The sequence below is a fragment of the Pygoscelis adeliae genome, unplaced genomic scaffold, assembly GCF_000699105.1.
Source record: "Pygoscelis adeliae isolate BGI_AS28 unplaced genomic scaffold, ASM69910v1 Scaffold24, whole genome shotgun sequence".
NCBI classification, from domain to species: Eukaryota; Metazoa; Chordata; class Aves; order Sphenisciformes; family Spheniscidae; genus Pygoscelis; species Pygoscelis adeliae.
This window is the reverse complement of record NW_008824806.1, coordinates 2,047,907-2,070,810: the sequence shown is the minus strand read 5'-3', so window position 1 is coordinate 2,070,810 and position 22,904 is coordinate 2,047,907. Positions and strand designations below refer to the sequence as shown.

General features: G+C 40.2%; 1 protein-coding gene across 2 annotated transcripts in view; it reads right to left on the bottom strand.

Moving 5' to 3' along the window:
* PPARGC1A (peroxisome proliferator-activated receptor gamma, coactivator 1 alpha) overlaps positions 1-22,904 on the bottom strand; it is a 66,905-nt gene that overhangs the window by 13,746 nt on the left and 30,255 nt on the right. The window contains exons 3-10 of one of the 2 annotated variants that reach the window (XM_009324061.1): positions 18,157-18,351; positions 17,070-17,192; positions 15,962-16,166; positions 11,869-11,914; positions 11,687-11,760; positions 2,919-3,831; positions 2,248-2,352; positions 1,991-2,111 (exon numbers count right to left, since the gene is read on the bottom strand). In XM_009324061.1, coding sequence (XP_009322336.1) covers positions 1,991-2,111; positions 2,248-2,352; positions 2,919-3,831; positions 11,687-11,760; positions 11,869-11,914; positions 15,962-16,166; positions 17,070-17,192; positions 18,157-18,351 — 1,782 coding nt within the window. The remainder of the gene's footprint in view (positions 1-1,990; positions 2,112-2,247; positions 2,353-2,918; positions 3,832-11,686; positions 11,761-11,868; positions 11,915-15,961; positions 16,167-17,069; positions 17,193-18,156; positions 18,352-22,904) is intronic. The other variant, XM_009324062.1, reaches the window with a different exon arrangement.

Genomic DNA, 22,904 nt, shown 5'->3' with positions numbered 1-22,904 from the left:
TTCTGATACAGGCCAGGATGCCATTGGCCTTCTTGGCCACCTGGGCACACTGCCGGCTCACGTTCAGCCGGCTGTCGACCAGCACCCCCAGGTCCTTTTCCACCAGGCAGCTTTCCAGCCACTCTTCCCCAAGCCTGTAGTGCTGCATGGGGTTGTTGTGGCCGAAGTGCAGGACTCGGCACAATCCAGCCTGTCCAGGTCCCTCTGCAGAGCCTTCCTACCCTTGAGCAGATCAACACTGCCGCCCAACTTGGTGTCGTCTGCAAACTTACTGAGAGTGCACTCGATCCCCTCATCCAGATCATCGGTAAAGATATTGAACAAGACCGGCCCCAAAACTGAGCCCTGGGCAACACCACTCGTGACCGGCCGCCAACTGGATTGAACTCCATTCACCACAACTCTCTGGGCCCGGCCATCCAGCCAGTTTTTTACCCAGCACAGAGTACACCTGTGTAAGCCGTGAGCCACCAGCTTCTCTAGGAGAATGCTGTGGGAGACGGTGTCAAAGGCCTTACTGAAGTCCAGGTAGACCACATCCACAGCCTCTCCCTCATCCACTAGGCAGGTCACCTGGTCATAGAAGGAGATCAGGTTGGTCAAGCAGGACCTGCCTTTCAATACACCTATCACCCACACTTAGGGCACCTGAAGCAGAGGAAAGTGAAATGATTTGATGAAGCTCACTAAGAACAACAGTAACAGAGACAAAAATCAGAAAATAAAGGTGTCTATTCCCTCCCAGAATTTCTCATTGCTGCAGACTACACCAGTCTCTGTCAATCTCTACACACTCCCAGTTCGGTAGGTGTAAGTATTAGGAGAAATGCTGCCAAGCATGTGACAAATCACCTTTTACTACAAAGTCCTCTAAAGGCACTGGAAAAAAGACCTATTCATTTTGGTGAGCCCTGGACAGAGCGCTAAGGGAAAATGTGGAAATGAAGATGAAGTGTCCCAGCCTGCACCAGTTCATGCAAGAGCCAGAGCACAGCCAGAACAGCGGTGAAGGTATAACTGAATGGAAAGAACACAGAAAACCAAGTGGAAAATGTTAAGGTGAGCCACCAAATGGGCTTAGCAACTACAAGAGGAGTCCAGATATACAGCAGCTCCCAATTTAATTTATCAAAACCATCACACAGTTGCCAATGGGGAACTAAAAAGGGGCAAAAGCCACCTGTCCATTTAATAGCCATTCTCCTGTCCTACTGCTACAACAGCCAAGAGAGTTGCTCATCCCCACATGGGTATTTCCTTTGCCTCAGGTATTTCAGTTGTTTCACACAGAACATTGATGAATAAAATAATTAAATAATGCATATTAATTATGAAAGGGCCAGTGCTAAGTGACATTTTTAAATTGCATCATGTCTTCAGACTATTTATTTTGCTAAAAATAACTTAAAAATTAACTGAGTCACAGACAGGAAAAAAAAAATTAAACTCATGCCTTTGGATCCCGGTTTTGAATTCTGTTATCTGCACCCTCTATATAGACAGTTACAGCTACTGCGAAAGTCCAGCGATCAGTATGTAAGCTGACTCCTTATATTGCTTATGTAAAAAACCAGAAATATAGAAAATAGACATTGATTACTGGCACTCTGATAGGTGATATATAGTATAAAATGCAGGTTCACTGATAGATCTGTATGAGAAATAGACTGGTTCACTTTTAATTGTCTGTTGTCTGGGATGAAACCTTTTTCTAGTAAGCTGTTTGTATCTGTTAACTGTGAAAAACTTGGAGAGTTGCAATTTATAGAACCTGAAAAAATTAGTATTGTAACATCAAAACACAAATTGTTATGAAAAAACATATTTGCCTAAAATTCAAAATACTAAGCAATACACGTAAGCAGATTTTTGTATTTTGTTTTTTCTTTTATAAAAAACAAAGAAAAGAAAGTTTGAGTTCTAGCTTTAGAAATCTATGAAAATAAACAGAAATCTATTTCAAAATGAAAGTTATCTTCACAGTGCTTACAATTGCTTTCTGCCTTTGTCTCTCCCTTTGTTTGGCCCTTTCAGATTCCCGTTTTTCATACTCTTTGCGGTATTCTTCCCTCTTCAGCCTTTCATGCTGATATTCTTCATAGCTGTCATATCTAGGAAACATAACTTAGTCATTAAATCAAGCACCTGCATTTGTGAATGTAAAATTAGTAATACAATTTCTGGAATGCTTCATTATCTCTTGAGAACCAGCTGCAAAGCAAACCAAATGCAGGCAAAATGCACTACCTGGGTCTGCGACTGTACGGTGATCTGGATCGCGATCTTGCACCTAAGGGAGAACTTCTGTATGCTCGGTGTCTACAGTGGCTGGACTCGTAATAGCAACAAGATCTGCAGGAAGAAACAAACTCGTTCACCTCTGTCATTCAGTTTGAATCTATTGACGCCATTTTCTACTTCTTCCCCTAACTTACAATTTCTTCCAAGCTACCAGTGAGATTTTCCAGTGACAGTTTGCGATCTCCTAGTCAACTAAGAGGCCTCAAGTGATTTCCCCCCTTGCCCTTCTGTAATGTTCCTTATTGAGGCTAACACAGAGCAGAGAGTCAGCTGCTGTCAACTTCATCTGATAGGGACTGCAGCTAGATTGGCACCGGGCAGCTGGCAGATAATGGGAAAGGTTAGTTGTGTACATCTCTCACCAATTGCTCTGCCGCTGACCTGACTGGCTCCACTCAGAAAGTGTAAACTTGGCAAATTTAAAGTATAATGGCAACAAGTGTTTCTGTAGCAACCCCGTAACCTTCAGAGTTAATCAGCTCAGGAGCAATAGAATGAGTTGCACTGGATTAAGTTATTTCTTGCTTTTTTCTTTCTTTCCTTTAAGTTGCTTTACGTTTTTGCTGTTTTCCTTCTTATTAACTACGATGATGATACATGAATTTGCTGTACCGTACCTTGAAGAGGATCTACTACAGGGCGACCTTGATCTCGATCGGGAATATGGAGAACGGGAACAAGACCTGCGTTGAGGAAAGGACCTTGATCTAGAGCGTGTCCTTTGGGATCTTTGAGAAGATAAGGATTTGGGTGGAGACACTGAATCTCTGCATGGAGAGTTAAAAGAAGAGCAAGAAGGCGATACATCAAATAATGAATAGGCTTGTGTCCCATCCCAAGGGTAGCATAGTTTATCACTTTCATCTTCACTGTCATCAAAGAGACCATCCATTGCTAGTCCTGAATTTATAAACATAGGTAGTTTGGAGAATTGTTCATTACTGTAATCACTGTCCCTTAGTTCTCTGGTCTTATCTGCTTCTTCATCAAAAACAGCTTGGCTGGGGTGACCAAAATGCTTATTCAGTTCAGCCCGAATTTCCTGGTCTTGGAGCTGTTTTCTGTTATTACCGTGGGATCCCTGCTTACTTGTCTGTAAAGTCTCTTTCTTGAAATACTGGTCTTGTTCTAAAGAAGAACAAATCTGACACTGCCACCCAGGTGAAGAATCCTTAAATTCTAGTTGTCTGGAGTCCTGAAGTTCCTGGGATATTTTAATGTGTATTTCCGATTTTGAATTCACAGATTGACAGTAGTCATGATCACCAAACAGCCGCAAACTGGGCCGTTTTGTCTTTCTCTCCTCATGTCCACTGGACAGTACTGTAGTCTTGCTAAGCTGTGCGTACAGCTCAGACTGTTCTGGACCCTTCTTGATTGGGTTACTTCCTTGAGAACCGGAAGACTCACTATAGCGGGGCTTTTTTGAAGGTGGTACAACAGTCTTGCATGATGACTTCGGCTTAGGTGAAGTCCTAAAAGGATTATCCTGGTTGGCTTTATGAGGAGGGGTCGTAGGTGGAGTGAGGCCTAAGGTGAAAAAAGGGAGGAATGGAATATTTTTAAGCACACATACAACGTTTATAAAGGCGGTTCGTGTGCTTCTTTAAAACAGATACAAAGCAAGACCCATTCTATGTCACTTTAATTTAACACTACTAATACTGGGAATAAGAGTATTTAGGGTGTGAGACACCAAAGGTCTGGTAACAACAATAGCAACAGTATTAATACATTGCCATTAATCTTCAGCATCATTTCTGCTCCCCCGCCCCTTCCTCCATGACATCCACCTCTCTCTCTGTAGATTTTGATAGAAAAGATCAAGAGATAAAAAACAAAAGACTTTTTTGTTAAAAATCAAAAAGATTTTGAAATGAAAATCAAAAGTCAAAAGACTGGCACTGTCAAAAACTTAAAGAAATTAGCAGACAAAAACCTGAATAAAAGCAAGCCCGAGAAAAATAAATGAGTGCTACCAAAGGAACCTCGGTAGGACGCAGAACTTTAATGGAAGGAAGTACAGCAACTCTACAACTCGACTGCAATGACTCTTTGTTTCCACAGTTCATTAACTTAGTAAACCATTGCTAATGTATGTATAATACATTCTTGTAAGCATAACTAATACATTTTGCCTGAAATGTGGTTCTACAACTAAAACCCAAGTGAACAATAGGACAACTGCAACCGTAATAAACCATTGCATTTAGAACTAAATATTAGTAAGAGTCATGAAGTAGGGAGTCAAAATGAAACAGGTAAGTATTCAAAGACTAAAGATACCACTACCTACCAGGATTGTTCACGTAACTGTAATAGATTATCACTATGGTGAGACAAAATTGCAGGAAGGACTACAGCCCATTCCAATAAAACCAGTAGCATCTCCTAATTATTTTTATAAGGGTAGAATATAACTCTCAACATTTTCTGTAGAAATCAGAATTTCTTCAGACTTTACAAAAGGATAACCCAGGACACCAGGGCAGAGTAACAGCAAACTGCAGCCACTGTTCAGGAAATAATTACTCTTCAGGAAGGTACTTAGTGTGTTATGTTTAAAAAATTTACTTCCGTCCAGTTGACCCTAATGTAATTTAAAAATATATATGCTTAAAATTAAACAAATTAGACCAAGATTAGGGAGTTCTAGATAATCCAGACCATCCTTAAGCGCTCCAGAGGCCGATGCTGCCCAAGATTTCTTCTTCTAGCCCGAGCAATGAGCTTTCCATTACTTCCTTCGCAAGAACGAAAAGAGAGGGCAGACACACTTACAGGAAATGTGTATTTCAAACATGGCTATAGAGTTTTGGTTTGTATTTTTAACCATGCAACAGAGCTCAGCAGATCAATGCAAATGGAACATGTTTTATAGTGTTTTGCTGTAAAGAAGGAAAAGCGTCCATCAATGTATAGTGTTCCCTAAGGAGCATAAATGGAGACTGGGAGTCCCATTGCATTAGCTGCAATGAATTTGTTCCAGAAAAAAAGAACATAGGAGCACCAAGGCATGAATACTTGATGTGAGAAAGAAGCTTGATTTTGTCTGAATGTTTGGAAAAAATGGTTATGAGCTACCTGTGGCTATGTGAAGACTTTGCCTAATGCCACAAAAGTCAGGGAAACTGAGGCAAAGATAATGACACCTAAAACTCTAGTCACGTCAAATTTGAATTTAATAGTGAAAAAGTTTTGTGCAAATTCATCACTGTTAAACTTTTTCCTTTAATTTGAGTCCTCAATTTTTTCTTCCTCCCCAAAAATTCACTTCAGTCAGCAGTATGTATTTCACACCTTATCCACCTCCTCACTACCAAATATTTTTGACTGCCAAATGAATTTTTGGTAAAATGAACAGAATAGTCCTTTTCAAAATTCCGCAGTAATAATTTCCAGGTTAAAACTTCAGGCTCAGATTCAACAAAGATTTGAGTAAGCAAAGACAGTTTTCTAGATAAAAAATTTAGAACTGTCACTTTTACTTATGAAATTATACAGCCCATGAGAAGCTCTGGGGTTAGTTACCCATTTTTTGGATGTGGTTTTAAAGAAAGAATAAAGCAGAAATACAACCACTCCTCAATGAACATGCATATTTAAGAATTTCAGGCAAAGAAACTCCAGAGATAATCCAATATTCAAAATAAAATATTGTTTCTATTTCTACTTCTTTAAAGCTAGCCCTGGCAGGAAGCAAGCTAAACACAGAGCACAATGATTTCCAGAAGCCCGACAAGGAGTCCAACAGTCTTCAGAGGAGGGGAAAAAAAAACCCTACCAAAAAAACCTTTGCAAAAGTACAGACTGAGCTAAATTTACTGGCACTTCTCTTGCTGGCAGAACTGTGCTGGGGACAGCCTAAGAAAGGGCTTCCTCGTGGCATTTTGGCTTTTTTCCTGGTTTGCAGCAGAAGCAGGAAGTGCACAGGCAAGTAGAAACAGATAAAAGTTTTAAAATGTTCATTTAACTTTTGAACAAACCTCCATCGGGGGATGGAGGAGGGAGTGAAGTTTTGAATTCATGTCATCGCTACAGAGTCCACCTTCAGCGTGTCCCATGACCAATCTCCAAACCGTGAACTTTGAGAAAACCAGTTGGCCACACACTTGCTCATCTTCACAGTAATCCCTGTTAATCTTCACCGAGGGCCATGATCCCACATCAATAGCGTTACAATATTCTATAACCGTTGGATTATTTCATACGCGCCGATTCCTCCGCCAATGTGTACATTTTAGCATTGACAGTACAAGGTATATTCTGTGCTCTCTCTTGAACTTAGCAGGTTTTGACAGATTTATAGAAGGACAGATGGCCATTACAGGCTGACAAGAGGCAGTTCAGAGCATTGTTAACACACTTGCACAAACTCTCAGCAGTGCAGCGCTGTGCAGAATGTAATTCAGACTATAGCTTTTTTATTGCTGCCTATTTTCTTTTGTCAAAAGAGCCTGCTGTGCACAGCAACAAATGGCTGCCATTACCCGGAATGTAATGGGTGTCAGACAAATCACGTAACACAAACAATCAAGAGTATGTAGGTCATATTTCAACAGAGCACAACCTTAGCAATATTTATGATTACTGCATTGAAATGTGCTCTATAATAAACAAGTACCTCTACATCACTCACACTTATGTACTTCTGCACAGCAAGTCTGTTAGAAGTGGTACATACTCTACAATCATCCCCCTTAAACAGTCTTTTTTCTTTTTAAAGTAAAAGGCAAGTATTTTTTCATGACATGCTATAAAACCATTTTCTTTGTAGGGACTTTTCTTTAATTGAATGGCTTCAGTAACTGGTACGTTTGCACTTTGCCTTGCTCTGCTCAGCTATATACTACGAACTCACTCGGTGATCTCGTGCTTGAAAATAGCATACATCAATTTGCCAGCACTGCTGCCGAAGCAGCACCGTCCTCCCCGTGCCTGTGCAACAAAAGGTGTTTGCATGCGTGCCGACTCCGCCACCCTGGCCGAGCGACTTCTTTCAAGAAAGTCTCTGGGAGAGTGAAACTGCTTTTGATACATTCCAAAACTCCACTAAAAAAAACCTTTAGTAACTCATATAGCTCAGCTAGGTTGATAAGCAGAAATTAGGGGAGTGCCTTTGCATAAAATGTGACATCTTGACTTTTTAGGACTGATTTGCAATGCTGTTTTACATAGACACCGATCTTTCTAAAACTCTACTGTAACTGTTAGCATTTAAATGTTTCATGACGTTTGTTGTGCTTTGAGGGGGCTGAGAATTAGTGTCTTTTGGGGAACGCAGCCCTGGAACCTTTCTACATGTGCACTGGGCTTTTGAGAGGCATTGAAAATGAATTCTTTTATACCTTTTAAGTTTGAAAATGGATTGTCAAGGGAAACATTATCTAAGGCCACTTAAAACACTGAACACAAGATAACAGCTCAATTCAGTAAAAGAATCAGAATAGCTTTTGTGTGGCAGAAGATTGCAGAAGCCAGGAAAATATAATAAAATTAAATAGCCATCATATAATAAAAAACTACATGCTTGTTGAGTATTCAGTTTAATCCTGTTGTCAGTGCTGCAGAGAATAAACACAGACGCCTGAAAATATCAAATAATTTACTAGATTTTATTCCCTCTGGACAATTCTGCATCTCACATTTCATTTTATCAGAAATCATTCTGAGGTCAAACAAGTTCTTATATGATAGATTTTAAGTATTTGTTCTGACAACTAAGAGGTAACAGAGATCTAGAGGTGGGCAAATAGCAGAGTCTAAGTGTCCTCAAGGATGCTCATGAATTCCAAATCACTGTTGAAGCTGATTGTATTCATACAGCCTTTTCTGTCATCTTTTTGGAGAAATCAAATTTTGCACCCAAGAAAGACTGGTGAGGAGTTTTATGCTCAGGTAAATTACAGGGATCTGTGTGCAAATGAGAGACTTTTCACCAAGTCACCTGTTGTAGATAAGAGGGTGGAAATAGCCTTTCAGTTCCTGACTGAGCCTTAGGCGTGTAAACTCACTTCATGCACTTACATCATGGCTTTGAGTACTTAGGAATGAAGGTTTAAAAAGACACAGAACAGAGAGAGATGAATTTCAAACATTTAGGAGTCACACCATCTAACTTCTGGAATTTAGAAGTTCAGCAGAAAGTCTAAGACAATCACTGAGGAGCCATCGATCACCTAGAGAAACACAGCCACCTCCAGAGGGTGTCATCCTCCTAGTCCCTGTGCCTGCAGGTGCCCCTCAACCTGACTGGTAACAAAGAGGAAAGAGGTCTTGCAGTGACACAGAAACGTCCCATGTTCCTGGAAGACATTAGAGAGGTTCAAGCCCACGGCCTCTTAGCAAGGCGTTGGCAATGCAGCTAGCTGTGGAAACAAAGGGAGAAGGACCTCTTGTGAGCCTCTTACTCAGAATGATATTCGCCTTACACAGAAATTTCATCCACTACATTATCATCACCTAGGACTCCTTCCATATCGTAATGTTCTGGTCCATTTTCCTTAGAATAGCACTTGAAATCAGCTGCAGTAGTTGGGATTTTAGATATCAATGGACTTATTCCTCTATCATAGGCCACTTATTTAAAGTGCATTCAAAGAATTCTTACATGTGGCTTGAAAACACTTCAAAAAATATTTTTTCCTTGTGATTTGACAAATCAATGTTTTGACAGTTTTAGGGAGGACCAAGTTACATTCATGACTACTAAGAAATCCTTTGTAAAGCAAGATATAGCATCGGCAAGAGAACGGTTTCAGTTTGACTTTAGATACATGAATCCAAAATGTGCGTGTGACGAAGATTGATGGCTCATGTGGGAAATGTTTTTATTTATTTATTTTTCTACTCTATAGTTAATTCATCAGTGAGGGAACCAATGCTGTTTTCAGCAGAGAGATCAAGAGAGCTGCTATTTATATTAAAATACTTTGTGCTTCAATAGTGCGAGCAGCACTGCTAATGGTCTTTTCAATTCGGCAGTGAGATCAAGGCAACTCCTATTTAAATTATAATAAATAGTGCTTGTACAGTGCAAGCTGCCCTATATAAGGACAATGAGCAATGCGGTTATCTGGATATAATTTGGAGTTGCCAGGGTCTCACTAAAGAACTCCAAGGTGTTATTAATCACTACTGCCACTATTTTTTTCCTTATTTTTTTGGGGTGTTTTTTTTTTACTGAAGTGAGTCCCAGTTCTGCCATGATTTACTCACATACGCTCTAAGTTCTTCAGTACTCGAGGTTCTTTCTGTTACATACTTGTCTGTTTCCAGCACAAGCAGACTCATGACACAAGACACTACTGCAATACAAATGAGTTAAAAAGTAAGACATGCACAACCACTCATCTTTTTATAGATTTATATACATATATGAATATAAAAATAAAATCTACGTGTATGTGAAGGCAGAGATTAATACAGCTACCAAGTGATGAAATACAGTCTCCTGAAATCTCCTCACCGGGTATTGTGAAGATCAGAGCAAGCGCAACATGAAGTCCAAGAGCCACCATCATGTATGCTGCTTGGTAACACCACCCCAACTCCCTGGCCACACCCATTCCACCAACTCTTACTCTTCCTGATTATCATCAGTTTATTTTCTAGCTAGACGCTATTTACTTCCAGAGGGAAAAAAAATCATGTTTTCATAGTACCAACGTTCCTGTTCACATATTCATCCAGTTGTGCTGTTTCACAGCTTCTGACGCATTTTTTAATGCGCTAGTTCTCCTGGTCATATTGTCTAAGACAACTACAGAGCTGTTTTGTTTCCTCCTCTGTGCACAGCTGATGGAGCGGAATGAATTTGGTAATACCAACACCATTCCGGTTGCCATTATGGGGGCAATACTAGAGGACTATCCAGGGGTCAGACCAACTCCCAGTTTCTGTCTAGTCAGCTGATGGGACGAGCAGGCTGCTGACTTTCTGGCTAGGAGAAAACAGTGCTCCCTTCAGTGATTTCAACGGCTGCTTGTACCACCCTGCTGTAGTCACCTCATCTGCCCCTTTCAGTTGGCAGCACTAAGCACTGACTTACCAGTGCGCTTACAAATGGGCACCCTCACGCAGATTTGCTCTCCAGTAATGATAAAAGAGACTTCTCCATGCTTCAGGCCTACTGGCACTGAACAGGATTATCCTGCTGCACACAGTGAATTTTGCTGTGTTTGTGTTGGTTTTGCAAAAAGAAGGTGTGTTGGAAGGATGCTTCCTTTTGTCACGAGAGGAATGATTAAGACTGCAGGTTTTCAGGAGATGGCAGAGGGAAGTGTGCATGTTTTAATGCTGAACTAATGAAGAAGTTTCTGAAAAAGTGAAATGGTGGTTGTAGGGAGGTGAAAGCCCAAAGTACATACACAAATCTAGTGCTTGGGCCTGCTCTTGCGTGAAGCTGCCACTGACTTTAGGGGCACCAAACTGATTTATGGTACCTGAAGACGTATTTTGCAATGCCCCCCAAAACGCTAGAGATCACATAATTTACAATCCACTGTTATCCTGAGAGAAATGCATGCCAAGTACATCTCTTATTTTTCAATATTACACAACTGAGAAAGAAAACAGTCTTGGCAATAGCTCAGGTGGAGCTCAACGTGTGCTCTTGTGCTCAGTTCTGGACACTTCAGGAAAACAGAGCCAAAACAGAGTTCAGAGGAAAGCAATAAAACAGATCTGAGTCTGAAGGAATTGACTTTAGAGGAAAGAAGAGCAGATGAATTAAATGAGTGCAGTGGGTGATGCATGAACATGATAAAAAAATCTACAAATCTTCAAAAGGTACAAACACCAGGGATCTGAAAGGAGGAGGAGGGTAAAGGGAGGTTGTGTGAAATGTGCTAACGGAACAAATAAAAGAGAAAGCAAGAATATAAAATGAACACCAATTTAAAAAATTACCTCTAAGCTATGGAATAGTTTTTCAGTGGTAGAGGAGAAAGCTGTTATTTGTGACATATTAATCTAAAATTGACAAAGCACTGAAACATGCAGTCACGTACAGCCCTAGACCAGCCTGGAGACAGACTGGATGACATAACTTTTCCATCTGTAACATCGATTACACTGTGCTGTGGGGTTTGTCTTTGAAAGATGGTGCTCAGCAGTACACAAATCTATGGGGAAATGGGGAAGTATAACAGATAAATGGTTTCATTCATATTTCCCCAGAAATTATGCACTCGTGTAGGTTTGGAGCCGTATTTTCAAACACATTCCTTCTCAGGTAACTGGATAAAAAGCCAATGCTAAACTGCACTGAAGTTAATCTACTGGAGACCTCTGTGAGATCTCAGTGTACATGTGGTATATTAAAATGAACAAACACACACACGAGCCATGCTTAAAGGAAGAGCCAGCACTCCCCATTTCTCACCTGCAGTTCCAGAGAGTTCCACACTTAAGGTTTGTTCAATATTCTTGTTCTCAAATGGGGAACCCTTGGGATCACTGGAAGACAGGGCACATTTATAAAAACAAGCTGAAATGGAGTTGCTGTAGCCAAAATCTATTGAACCCCCCTCCCTTTTATAAATGTTTGCACTTTTTAGTACTTACTTTGGTGACTCGGGCGTCAATGGAAGTGATAAACTTGTTGGTTTGGCTGAAGGGAAAAAGAAAACGATTACGGAATATTTAAACACTCCATAAGGTATACTAAAAAGACTTATTTTTATTTTCGTGCTGGAATCCCATGTTAGTCAGTTAGGGCTGAGCTCTGATAGTTCAATAGCCATTTCAGTGTATCTTAGACAGATAAACAGATAGATAGACTCATCCTGATTCCTTATTACTGGTACCAAAAGGGCACCTAAATTTCAAGAATGATTTACATCAATTACTGTATCTCTGAAATACCGTACACAACCCAAATGCCAAGAACCTTTCAGAAGAAGAGTGGTACATGTTAAAAATCAATGAAGAACACTACAGGATACACTGTGAAAATGTTATTTCTCTTAGAGTTAATTTAGACTACAGTTCACGTTTTATTTGGAAACAGGAGCAGCAGAATAACTACGAAGTAACAGATCGTTATGAATATTCAGTTAATTTTACTTCTACAATATACGACTTTATATATAGCACTGAGAATAGTTTTTTTCTGTAAGGCCAGAGTCCAACCAGTTATAGTCCAAATTTCTGCAAATTATCCTGCAAACTATGACAAGCCACGGACACAGTCACAGATGGTTAAAAATGGGGTTGAAGCTCTCAGCACTACAATCCCAACATATGCAAAAAACAAAGCTCTAGCTATAAAAATACAAGTCTTTGTAGCTTTTATTCATGCAAACTTGTATTTTCCCAAAGCAAGCCAAGAACTAGGATATTGTAATAAAACTAAGATTCCTTTAATTGCCAGTAAAATGTTGGAAAATTAAAAATAATATTACTTGCAAATTTTACTTTTCAGAAGTTAGATTGATGTTTAAACGCAGAGAGCATTGTACCAAGAACAACAGCAGGGAATCTCTTCTGCAAATTAATTACTTAAGACAAAATGTTCCCCTTGAACACTCCTGCACTGCAGATCTTTTGTCCAGAGTGTCACTACTGCGTATTTCATATTCATTCCAGGCTTGGAGCTCCCATCAACATCAAAGGATTTTATATGCAAATTGATTACTCTTATAAGCTCTAGAGCATTCCTGAAGTAATATTACATTTTTTTTTAAATTAACTCAATTCTCAAGAGCTGCATATTGTTTCTCCTCCTCCCCATATGAAAGTTAGAAATGGAAGCTCAGGTGTTCACCTCAGGTTCACCTTCCTCAGAAGTCACCACCAGAGTGAGGAGATGCACCCCAACGAGTTATTTGTCTGATCCAGCACTGCCGCTGATTTGTGCATAAAACCAGGTGCAATAAGACTGAATGTAACCTGACACATCTTTGTGTGTATTTTATATAAGTCTAGGGATACTAATGTTTGCCAGTGGCTACCTAGAAGTAAAACTGGCTTAAAAAACCCAGACCTTACAGTAAGGCTCTGGAATAAAGTTCTATACAAAGGCTTCCACTTTTTTTTAGAGGATAAAAATCTACATACTCTTACCCAATTTAGGCTTTCTAAGGAAGTCAAATGTTAAGAGCTATTTAAGCCTCTAAAGAGTCTCATTCTAGCTCTCATTAGACCCACAGAATAGTCCCACATCAGAATATATATATATAAAATTCTGAAGCACTGAGGTACAGTGCAAATCTGCCAGAGATGGGCACAGAACCAAGGCGTTATCTCACGCTCGTATGTATTCATTTTAGGCAGATATCACTGAGCTCTCCCACTGAGAAATTCGCATACCAAAACACCCATCAGTTTTCTTATTGCTAGGCAAGGGCTTGACCAAACAGTATTCCTGCAAAGGATTTGTCCTCACATACAGCTATTGATAGTGTAAATATTTAGCCAAGACACTATCATTTTCCATGGTGCTTGTTTATTAGAGTTTCAAGGTCTACTGTGGTGTGTTTTTTTCTTATTAAAAAGGGTTCACATGAAGTTGCTTGTTCCTGTAAATTGAAAACATTCAGGTTCAAAAGAACTAAGTTTCCTCATGGGCAAATTTCAATGCAAAACCACAGATGATCTTTGGCATGAACGGGTTTGTGGACATTCCCGTGGGTTTGCAATATGTTTGCAACGGTAACCCTAAAGGAAAATACCGTTTGACTTATCCTTTGTGAGCTTTCCCTAACTTTGAAAGAAAATATCAGACCCTGATTATTTTTTAAAACAGAAGGAGCCAATTTTCTTACACTTTTGATTAAATGTATGAACAAATGACTGCAGGTCTGCAAATATCAGTTAAATTTGCAAGGTTGATTCCACATGAATTGACTGTACAAGCTGCAAGCATTATATTCTTCTATTTGTATTGTATGCAAATCCATTGATATTGAAGCCATATATTGGTGTATGAGGCAAATTTGATGAAAAAACAACATTTCAGAAGCCTGTAAATTAAACTGCAGGAATTAAAGAAGAGAGTAATTTCTCTCTGCCTGCAATTTCACCTGTAATACCACCAAAGTCACAGACACCTGTTAAACACTGGTAAGTTAGCTATATGTCCCTTTGGACTTTCCTAACCTCTCCTTCTGCGCCGTTTCCACAACCCAACGTGCCCTGCTTCTTTGCACTGAATCTACACAATTGCCTCAGCTGGGGAAAAAATGCAGCTCTGATCTGAATAGGAAGATTTTATAATCTGTATTTATGTGCATACATCTATGTATGCATATAACATACATGTGCATACAGCATGTTACAGATGACATACCTTATCACGTATCACCTTAACACCCAACAGTGTTAATAAAGCCCCCTATAACTTCTGGCAGGTCTATGTTTCAGTACCATTGCAGTAAGAGACCCAGGTTTTCACATACACTTCAGTCTGGATGTTGCTGTGAACCAGACTGCTGAAGCCATCCAGAAGGAATGGCAGTTGGCATCCAAGAAGCTCTAGGGGCAGTTGGATTTCTTTCTTACAAGAAGCATTGTTCAGAGAATTTGAGACCATAATGGGGAAAAGTATACTCAGGATGTCAGAATGTACAGCTGTGAGAAGGGTATTTAGTAGCAGGAAGGGAAGATTATTTTTATTAAGTTTGCTTATACTTCCTAGTGAAGAGTGAAAAATTAGATTTGCTGGGGGCTGAAAATGCAGGGAGGGGGGAGGGGAAAGGAAGAAAAAACATATACAGTTTACAATTGTTGCTTTAAAAATACCAGAACAACACATTCAGGGTTGTATCCTGATCTCTCTTGCAGCCAGATTACTTCCACTGACTTTAGTGGAGTCATCCAGGATTTGCACTGATGTGACTGAGATAGGTACCTGGCCTTCTAGATGCCAGGCCAATACATATACATAGATGTATTTTAAAGTAACAGTAACTTTAAAAAAATCTCCCTTTGGGCTCGTAAGCTTTTACATAGAAAGAGAGAGAGGGGTCTTTAAGTTCTTGCATCTCTGTCACAGAAGCTACTTGTAATATAGACCAGTTCTTTATGCATCGGGGGATATTAAAAGTCAACACAAGTGTTTAGTTTTGGCCACAAAGAATCTAAAAAGAGAGAGAAAGATCAGGACGGCAGCTAAACTTTCAACTATTTACAAAATAAAATTACAAGCCGGCATTCCAGCTTTAACAGGAATGACACATTTATTGCTTTCTCTGTAGCAGTGGAAGCACTATTTATTGTCTCTTAAAGGACTATGTGGCAGGTTAACAATGCCTTCAGTTTTACGCTAGCAAAAAAGAAAGAAGCTCACTAATGAACTGGCCTGCCCAGCTTGTTTAGGGGTATAATGATTTCTTAGTGGTACAGTACTCTGAATAAGTATCTCCAGCTAGCTTGGTATATTAACATGTGGTATTTTGTTAAACTTTTTTTTCCTGAGATTCTTTTTCTGGGGCTGGGGCAATAGAGACAGGATTAAAATCATTTAAAAGCTAAATCTAGCTAACTAATTCTAACTTCATTATACTGTTCCAAAATTCTCCCTACACAGAAGAGATGCTGGATTTACAATACTAATCCAAAGAACAGAAGAGGTATCAAGGGTATTCACAACCGTGGTATTTCAGCTTCCCTGCATTACTGCTGGTACCAAAGCTGTGTTCTGCGGTCCCACACCTACCTTGCAGATGATTTGTCTGAGACTGCAGATGGGGCTTCCTTTTGGAGGTGCATTTCTCTTTGCTGCTGTTCCTGTTCTCTACTGGTTTGGTCTGCGGAGGGTCATCATTCGTAGTCAGATATTTGAGAAGTTCAGAGCAGGGACGTCTTTGAGGCTTTTGCTGTTGACAAATGCTCTTTGCTTTATTGCTCCATGAATTCTCAGTCTTAAAAACAGGGCAAAATAAAATAAAATAAAATAAAATAAAGCTGAAATTAGTGAGCTGAACCTTATCAGAATGGATATAGGTTTTCTGAAGAGATGAGATTTTCAATGAAGTGTTCAGTCTAAGTGTACTAGATCTATGAGCTGTGAATAACTGTTTGCAGTACAAGGAAAGAAAATTACATTTAAAATTCCTAAATGACATTTATGCAGCTTTTTATTTCATTTCTCCTACATTTCAATGTTCCTACTCAGCAACATGTAACTAACAAGACCCTACAGCGCCTTTACTGTGAACAAAAAAATAAGCTGGTTTAAACCTTAATTTGTTGCTGATTGCTTGAGCCCAATATTCACAACTCTCTTAAGTACCCCTAAATGCTCCGTTTTCAGTTACAGTGAACGGCAAGACAAACATTGTTTAATACTGCCTGCTAACAGAATTATGTCAGGGCCCCCATTCTATCCAATTAATGGCTGATATACATCTTTTGCCAGGAATCCAGTGTCATTTTTCTTAGCTCAGACAGCTGGTAAAATGGCAGTCCTGCATCCTGGAGTCACTCATAAACAACACCAGCCCATCAGCAAATTTTATCGTACCCCCTACTGCTCTGTGTATCAATAACATAGGCGAGAGTAACAGGCGGTGGGACTACAACTGAACTCTGCCAAGAGAAAAAGCACAAATGAAATATTCAGAGCATAAAGGAGCTCAGGTGATTTTCTGGAACCCAGCCTATAATCTGTTCGCATTTTTTTTTTTAAAGCAGTTGCAAGACAGTAGACAGATTAATACAATACGTATAGATCTAGTGCTTGCTTGGTTGCTGAAAGCATAAAAGACCTTGTTACACTTTTTTTTTTTTTTCGTTTTTCCTTATTACAAAGATTAAGTTTGTACCTTAACAACCACAGGGCTTGTTCTGATCCTGTGATTAGTGTTTGCATGGTTTTGTGTGCTGAGACCACTGCATTCATTGTAATTTAGCTGAGTGTTGGCTGGAGCCAGCAAGAGCTTCTTAAGCTACAAACACATCAGGGAAAGGGAAGTGGAAGGAAAAGAGTAAAGTTATGCATCTTTATGGACTAAAATGACTTATCTACATTTTTGCATAGTTACTTAAAGTTAGCTATATCAATTTCAGCAAGCAAAGTACAAAAAAACAGAAAGAAGGGCTCAATATTCCCCAGACCAAACAGATTTAATTTTCTTCTGGCTTGGCAGCGTATTTCTGCTCCCTTTACTGCAGTATACTGCTGGGCAAGCAGAAATGACAGGGGTCTTGGATTTCTGAATCCATGGCAAAATGAAATTCTCGGTGATCTGTTTGACAAAAGAGGCCTCTCATCTAAACAGAGATGTTAACTTTAACAGACTAATGGATACAGCATCAAGATGCAGGTATCTGGCTCTGCTTCCACAGAAGCCAATGATAAGGGGCTTTCAGCAGAAACAGAATCACGTCTCAAACAAACTGGTTTTACTGATCAAAATGCAGATAAGGTTTCACCCACATCCTCACCCAAGATTCAGTTTTGCCCTGATTAGCACTAAGCTGGAGCTTACTGGTCAAATCAATGTTAAAGGCACAAAATTAGCCCCACATCCCGCCAGACTCAATGGGCGTTTCTTTACAGATCACCAAAAGTGACGTCTAAACATACATACAAAAAGAGCCCCGAGAAATGAAATATGAATTAAAAACCATTACTCTGACTTATTTGAACAGAATGATAAGCAAAAGTGTCAGCCATTAGCACAAGAATCTCAAGAACAATATTTCAACATGCTTTTTAATAGACTGCCTTATTAGTGATCCTATGGCTATTTGGTGGGGTTTTTTCCCTGCTTAGTTTTCAGTTCTTTACATGATTTTCCTTTCCAGTCTAAATGAAAAGTCCACACCTTACTGTGACTACATCATACCCATGCAGCGGGTAGCCAGAGGCACATCCAATTCCTGTTAAACAGTAGGAAGGGTTCTTACTAGAGACGGCTCTTCTGCCTCCTGAGTTGGAGGGGTGCCGTCGGGCATTGGGGAAGGGCTAGCGGCATTTTCGTTGGTCACATCTCCATCTGTCAGTGCATCAAATGAAGGCAACCCATCCTCATCCACAGGGATGCTGTCCAGTGTTTCAGTGAGAACAGCTAGCAAGTTTGCCTCGCTCTCTTCATCTATCTTCTGTGGGAGGGGACAAAACAAAAAGTGGAACCAGGTGAGAAGAGAAAAGGAATAAAATGATGCCTCTGTATTGTGGAAAAGCAGTCCAAACAGAGTTAAACCAGCCCTTGAAACAGTAACCTGCAACAGCATCTTGGAAGATGTAATTAAGCGCAATAAAATTATCCATCTCTGCGTTCAAGAGAAATCTCTTTGCACTCACACTGTATTGCTCTAGTTTACTTTTCTTCCACAATTCTTTTTTTTTATCTGGTGTTAACAATGAGAAGTAATCACCCAGGGATTGTATTACAGGATGTGCCTAAGCTGCTGACACCTAATGATGGTGTCAGCCCAGGCTGTCTCTTTCTTTCTCTTTTCAACGCTGAACATCAGCTAATTGACCTGACAAAATTACAAAAATCAGAGAACAAGACAGCTAATCAGAAGACCAAAATGGATCACCAGTGAAATTTGGAAAACCTTGTTCACATACGCGGCCTGGTGTAAGAGAGAAAGGTTTTCCCTTCCATACTTCTGGAAATCCTTGCTCCAAACCCAAGCAAAAACCTTCTCATTCCTGAGGATTTTGGCATAAGACTAGCCATCAGAACTCATATTGTAGATGGCAGGCTCTTTGGGTTTCTTTTAAAGAAATGTATTAAGCAGGTTGCCTTTGAAGTTGTCCTTTCGAGTTATGTCGTCAGAGTGCTCAATGTGACTATTGTATGCGTTTATCTAATTCAGACTGCAATTATAAAAAGTAGATTAATTCCTAATCAGATGTGGCTGTAATGTTAATTTATATTAGATATCTTATTTCAGCAACAAGACTTCTTTTTGTCAAATTGAGTAAATTTAAATGCCTTCCGATTTTTTAATGAAATATAGTCCCTACTGTGTATTAAGGTACAGATTTTTGGAGTACTGAGAGTTCTGAAGAATAGAATTGTGTAAAAATCATTATATTGATTTTTCAGAAAGATTGGAAATTGATCTTGACAGATCAATTATCTAGGATTCCTAGGCTGATCCTAGTGCTATTAAAATAAATGAAAAGCCTTTCACTGATTCCAGGGATATCAAATTGGGAGTTTTTCCACCAGCTTCAGAGTGGTTCATCATGCTCCAGATTCACACTGCGAAGAGATTTCAGCTGAGTTCAAATCTCATAGTTTAAAAGTGAACTAGCAAGGAATACACCAGTAAGACAAACAAGACCTCTCCCTTTGAAAAAAAAATACAAAGTTAAAAAAGTCAACAACAAAACATTGCCAGTAACACCTCAGAAAAGAAAAAATAATCAAGTGAATCTGGGTATCCCCGTAGCGTAACTTTTTTTTAGTAATACTGTATCTACCAGACTCCGAACAGAGATGCTCATAAACCACACAGATAATTGCTCCTGCCAGGCTTCTCTGCCAAACCACACCTCACAGCTTCTTACAGAAAAGCTCTGTCTTCGAGCTAGAAAGCTACGGAAGAACACAGACACATGCACAGTGCCATGATAATTCAGTGTGCAGAGGATGGAAATAAGCAGAGGGAAGCCACCTTGAGAATAAAACCGTGCTCCAAACACAGCTTTTCACAGCCGCTTTTTGAGAGGCAAAGAGGAAAATTACGGTGTTACTTCTAGAAAAGTACGAAAAGGTGTTACCAGGCGAAAAAGCATTTTGTGATGTAATGAAGCGCTGACTTTTTTTCCAACAGCGTTTCAAACCCCTTGCAGGCGGTGGGATGAATGGTGGCGAGAGCCAGCCCTCAGCCCCGGGGTGGCCGCGGGGGGCTCTGGCTGACTGCCCCCCAGCCCCGCACCAGGAACTTCTCCAGCAAGTCTAGCTGGTGGGGGGCACCACTGCCCCCCCTTACTGAGCCTTACAGCTTATAAAGCTGACAACAAAGCTGGAAGTGTTACTATTTCTAACAGGGAATGCCTTCTTTAATAATAGCATGCCAGAAGAAACCCTGATATTTGCTGTTAGCTGCTCAGCTCTTGTGCTTTAAACAGACATTCAAGTGCGCTGACATTCAAGAACAGAAAGTTGAGTGGACACTGGTCCTCATCACAGCAATTTCAATTAGTTTTGTACAAGTTTCAACATTCAAACACCCCAGAGAAAGCACAGGATGTGACAAAGAGGACTCTCTTAAACAATTAATGTCACTTCCCATTATTGCTTCAGTCCCAATTTACAGAGCAAATAAATCAAAGTCACCACAGATGAAGCACACTAGCTGGCTAACACATGTCTATTCACAAACGACATGGCAGCAGGAACACATTAGTCAAGAAAATGACATTGCGAGATAACCTTTTAAAGGTTTAACTATGCTATTGCTCCTAATTGTTCTAAATTACTGTTTATAAAGAAACAGTTATTAGATACAGCAGAAATGGTGCTGAGGGGAGATGTGGAGGGAGAGATGGTTGGGTACATCAGTGTCTCAGCAATAATCACTGAAGCAGCAGCTTTCTGCTTTGCTATCACAATCTGGGTCTTGGTGTTGACAGCACTGGGGAGAAGCAACGGCATGCCCAAATGCAGGCTCTTTCACGGTTTCAGCACTGTCACCAGAGAAGTTCATGTTTCAGACTGGCATCCAACCTGGGCATCACACAGGCTCGGTGAATCAGGAGGAGCTGAGCACCTTTGATCTCTGGTGAGGTCAGGGGAAGTGTTGTGTCCTCTCAGGAACTCATTCCGCCGTGTCCCTAACTTCCAAGCAGGGTCACATTGAAAGGGTTTCCTTCTGTCTAAAGGAGGAGATCCTAAGCATTTAGGTGACCTAAATGAACTACAGTGTGTCAGAAAAAGGGGTGGAGGATAATCTCGAATGTAAAGCCACACAGCATGCAATTATTAAACATTTATGAAAACAATTCATAACGACTGTATCTTGCTAACTAATGGGTCTTTTTAATGCAGAAGCAGTTGTGCATCACTTCCCAGCCACACCGCGTGAACTTCTTAGCATCCTTGGTTGTCAGTTTAACATAAAGACATCAGGGCCAGAGGTTTTTTGACCCCTGTAAATTTTCACCCAGCTGAAGGAGGCGAGGAACCAGAGTATGTCACTGAATGCACACACTTCCACGTTTCTGACAGCAAAAGTTTCTAGCGTATCCAGAATGGCATTAGCTCTGAAAAGAAATAAGATTTGGCATTGGTGTCACAGCGCATGGGCGAATGCAATGGGGAAAACCAGCTAGTGCTGTAAACTGCCAGAACACCAACCGATCCTCAAAAATGAGCGATCTAGGAGCCTAAAGACCATGAAAAATTTCTAACTGTGCTCTTCGCTGCTTTTACACATTTTGCTCTAATGCTTTAATATTTCTACAGCACTAAAAATAATTCTCTGTCTGAAAACACTTTATTAGTTGTGTAAGAATCTTATTCTAATTGGGTTTCTGCCTTCAGTAAAATGTCTCAAGAGATATTCTCTCTTTGGCCAGTGAAAAGCTGTAAGAAATGAGTTGATAATTTACCCACACAAAGGTATTTAAATCCTCTACCCCTGATAATTCTTTCTCCTTTGCTTATTCTGCCTATTGGTGGAGCTGGGTTCACCTCGTGGTTAGCATTTTATGTCTATAATACATGTCACTTGTTGGCAATCCCATTGTAGATGCCTAAGACTGAGCTGTAATGGAGACTTGGCCACCTTGTCTTTCCCATGCACCAATCCCTTCTTGAAAACCTTGAAGCCAGTGTGCAGAGGTCCAGACACAGGACTCCGCTGTAGCTCTCTCGCAGTCAGCTTGGGTATGCTGATTCACTCCAGAAAAGGGTTAAGCCTATCATTTAGAAAATCTTTTACAAATGTTAATAGTATCTTCCAACATTTTCCCTCTGGTTCATTCCCTCTGCCTGCCTTTCATTTGTGATTATTACATGCACAGCTTTTGCTTACTTTATCTCAAGGAGTGAAATCAGCTAATGAATGATGATGATGCTCTAAAGTTTCTTTACTGATAATTTGAACAGTGCAGGGGCCCATCTTGATTCATACTGAAAGATCAGGGTCTAAACTGTGGTATTAATCCACAGCCCTGAGGAGCTGGGAGCAGTGGCAGCTTGCCACGTCTTCGTAAAAAGCCCAGGAAACTTTGGGACAGATCTGCAGCTGGTAGAAGCTGTCACCGCTCCAGCAGCCCAGCTTGGTAAGCAACTCAGGGCAGCCAGGTGTACACCTGAACTCACGAGGGATCACCATTTCAACTTATCGACTCATTTCTCCTCAGTAGCCTAAGATCTATTCATAGCACAATTAACAAAGAAAAGAAAAGATTTTCCTCCAGCTGAAAATATCTGAGTGATCTAAAAATACTAATACATTATGGCACTACTTTCAAAAGCACAAAAATGACTTGTGAGCACATCTGGGATTTACAAAAGGATTTAATTCCTTAATGACACATTTTGGAATAAGAATGTCCTTAAGATTCACACCACTAGGAGAAATGAGGGGTACAGATTCACCCCTTTCTGCACACAGGGATGCAGAGGCACTGAAAAGCTCCCCCCCCCCCCCCGGCCCAAGCACCTCCGGCAAAAAAACATCAAGGG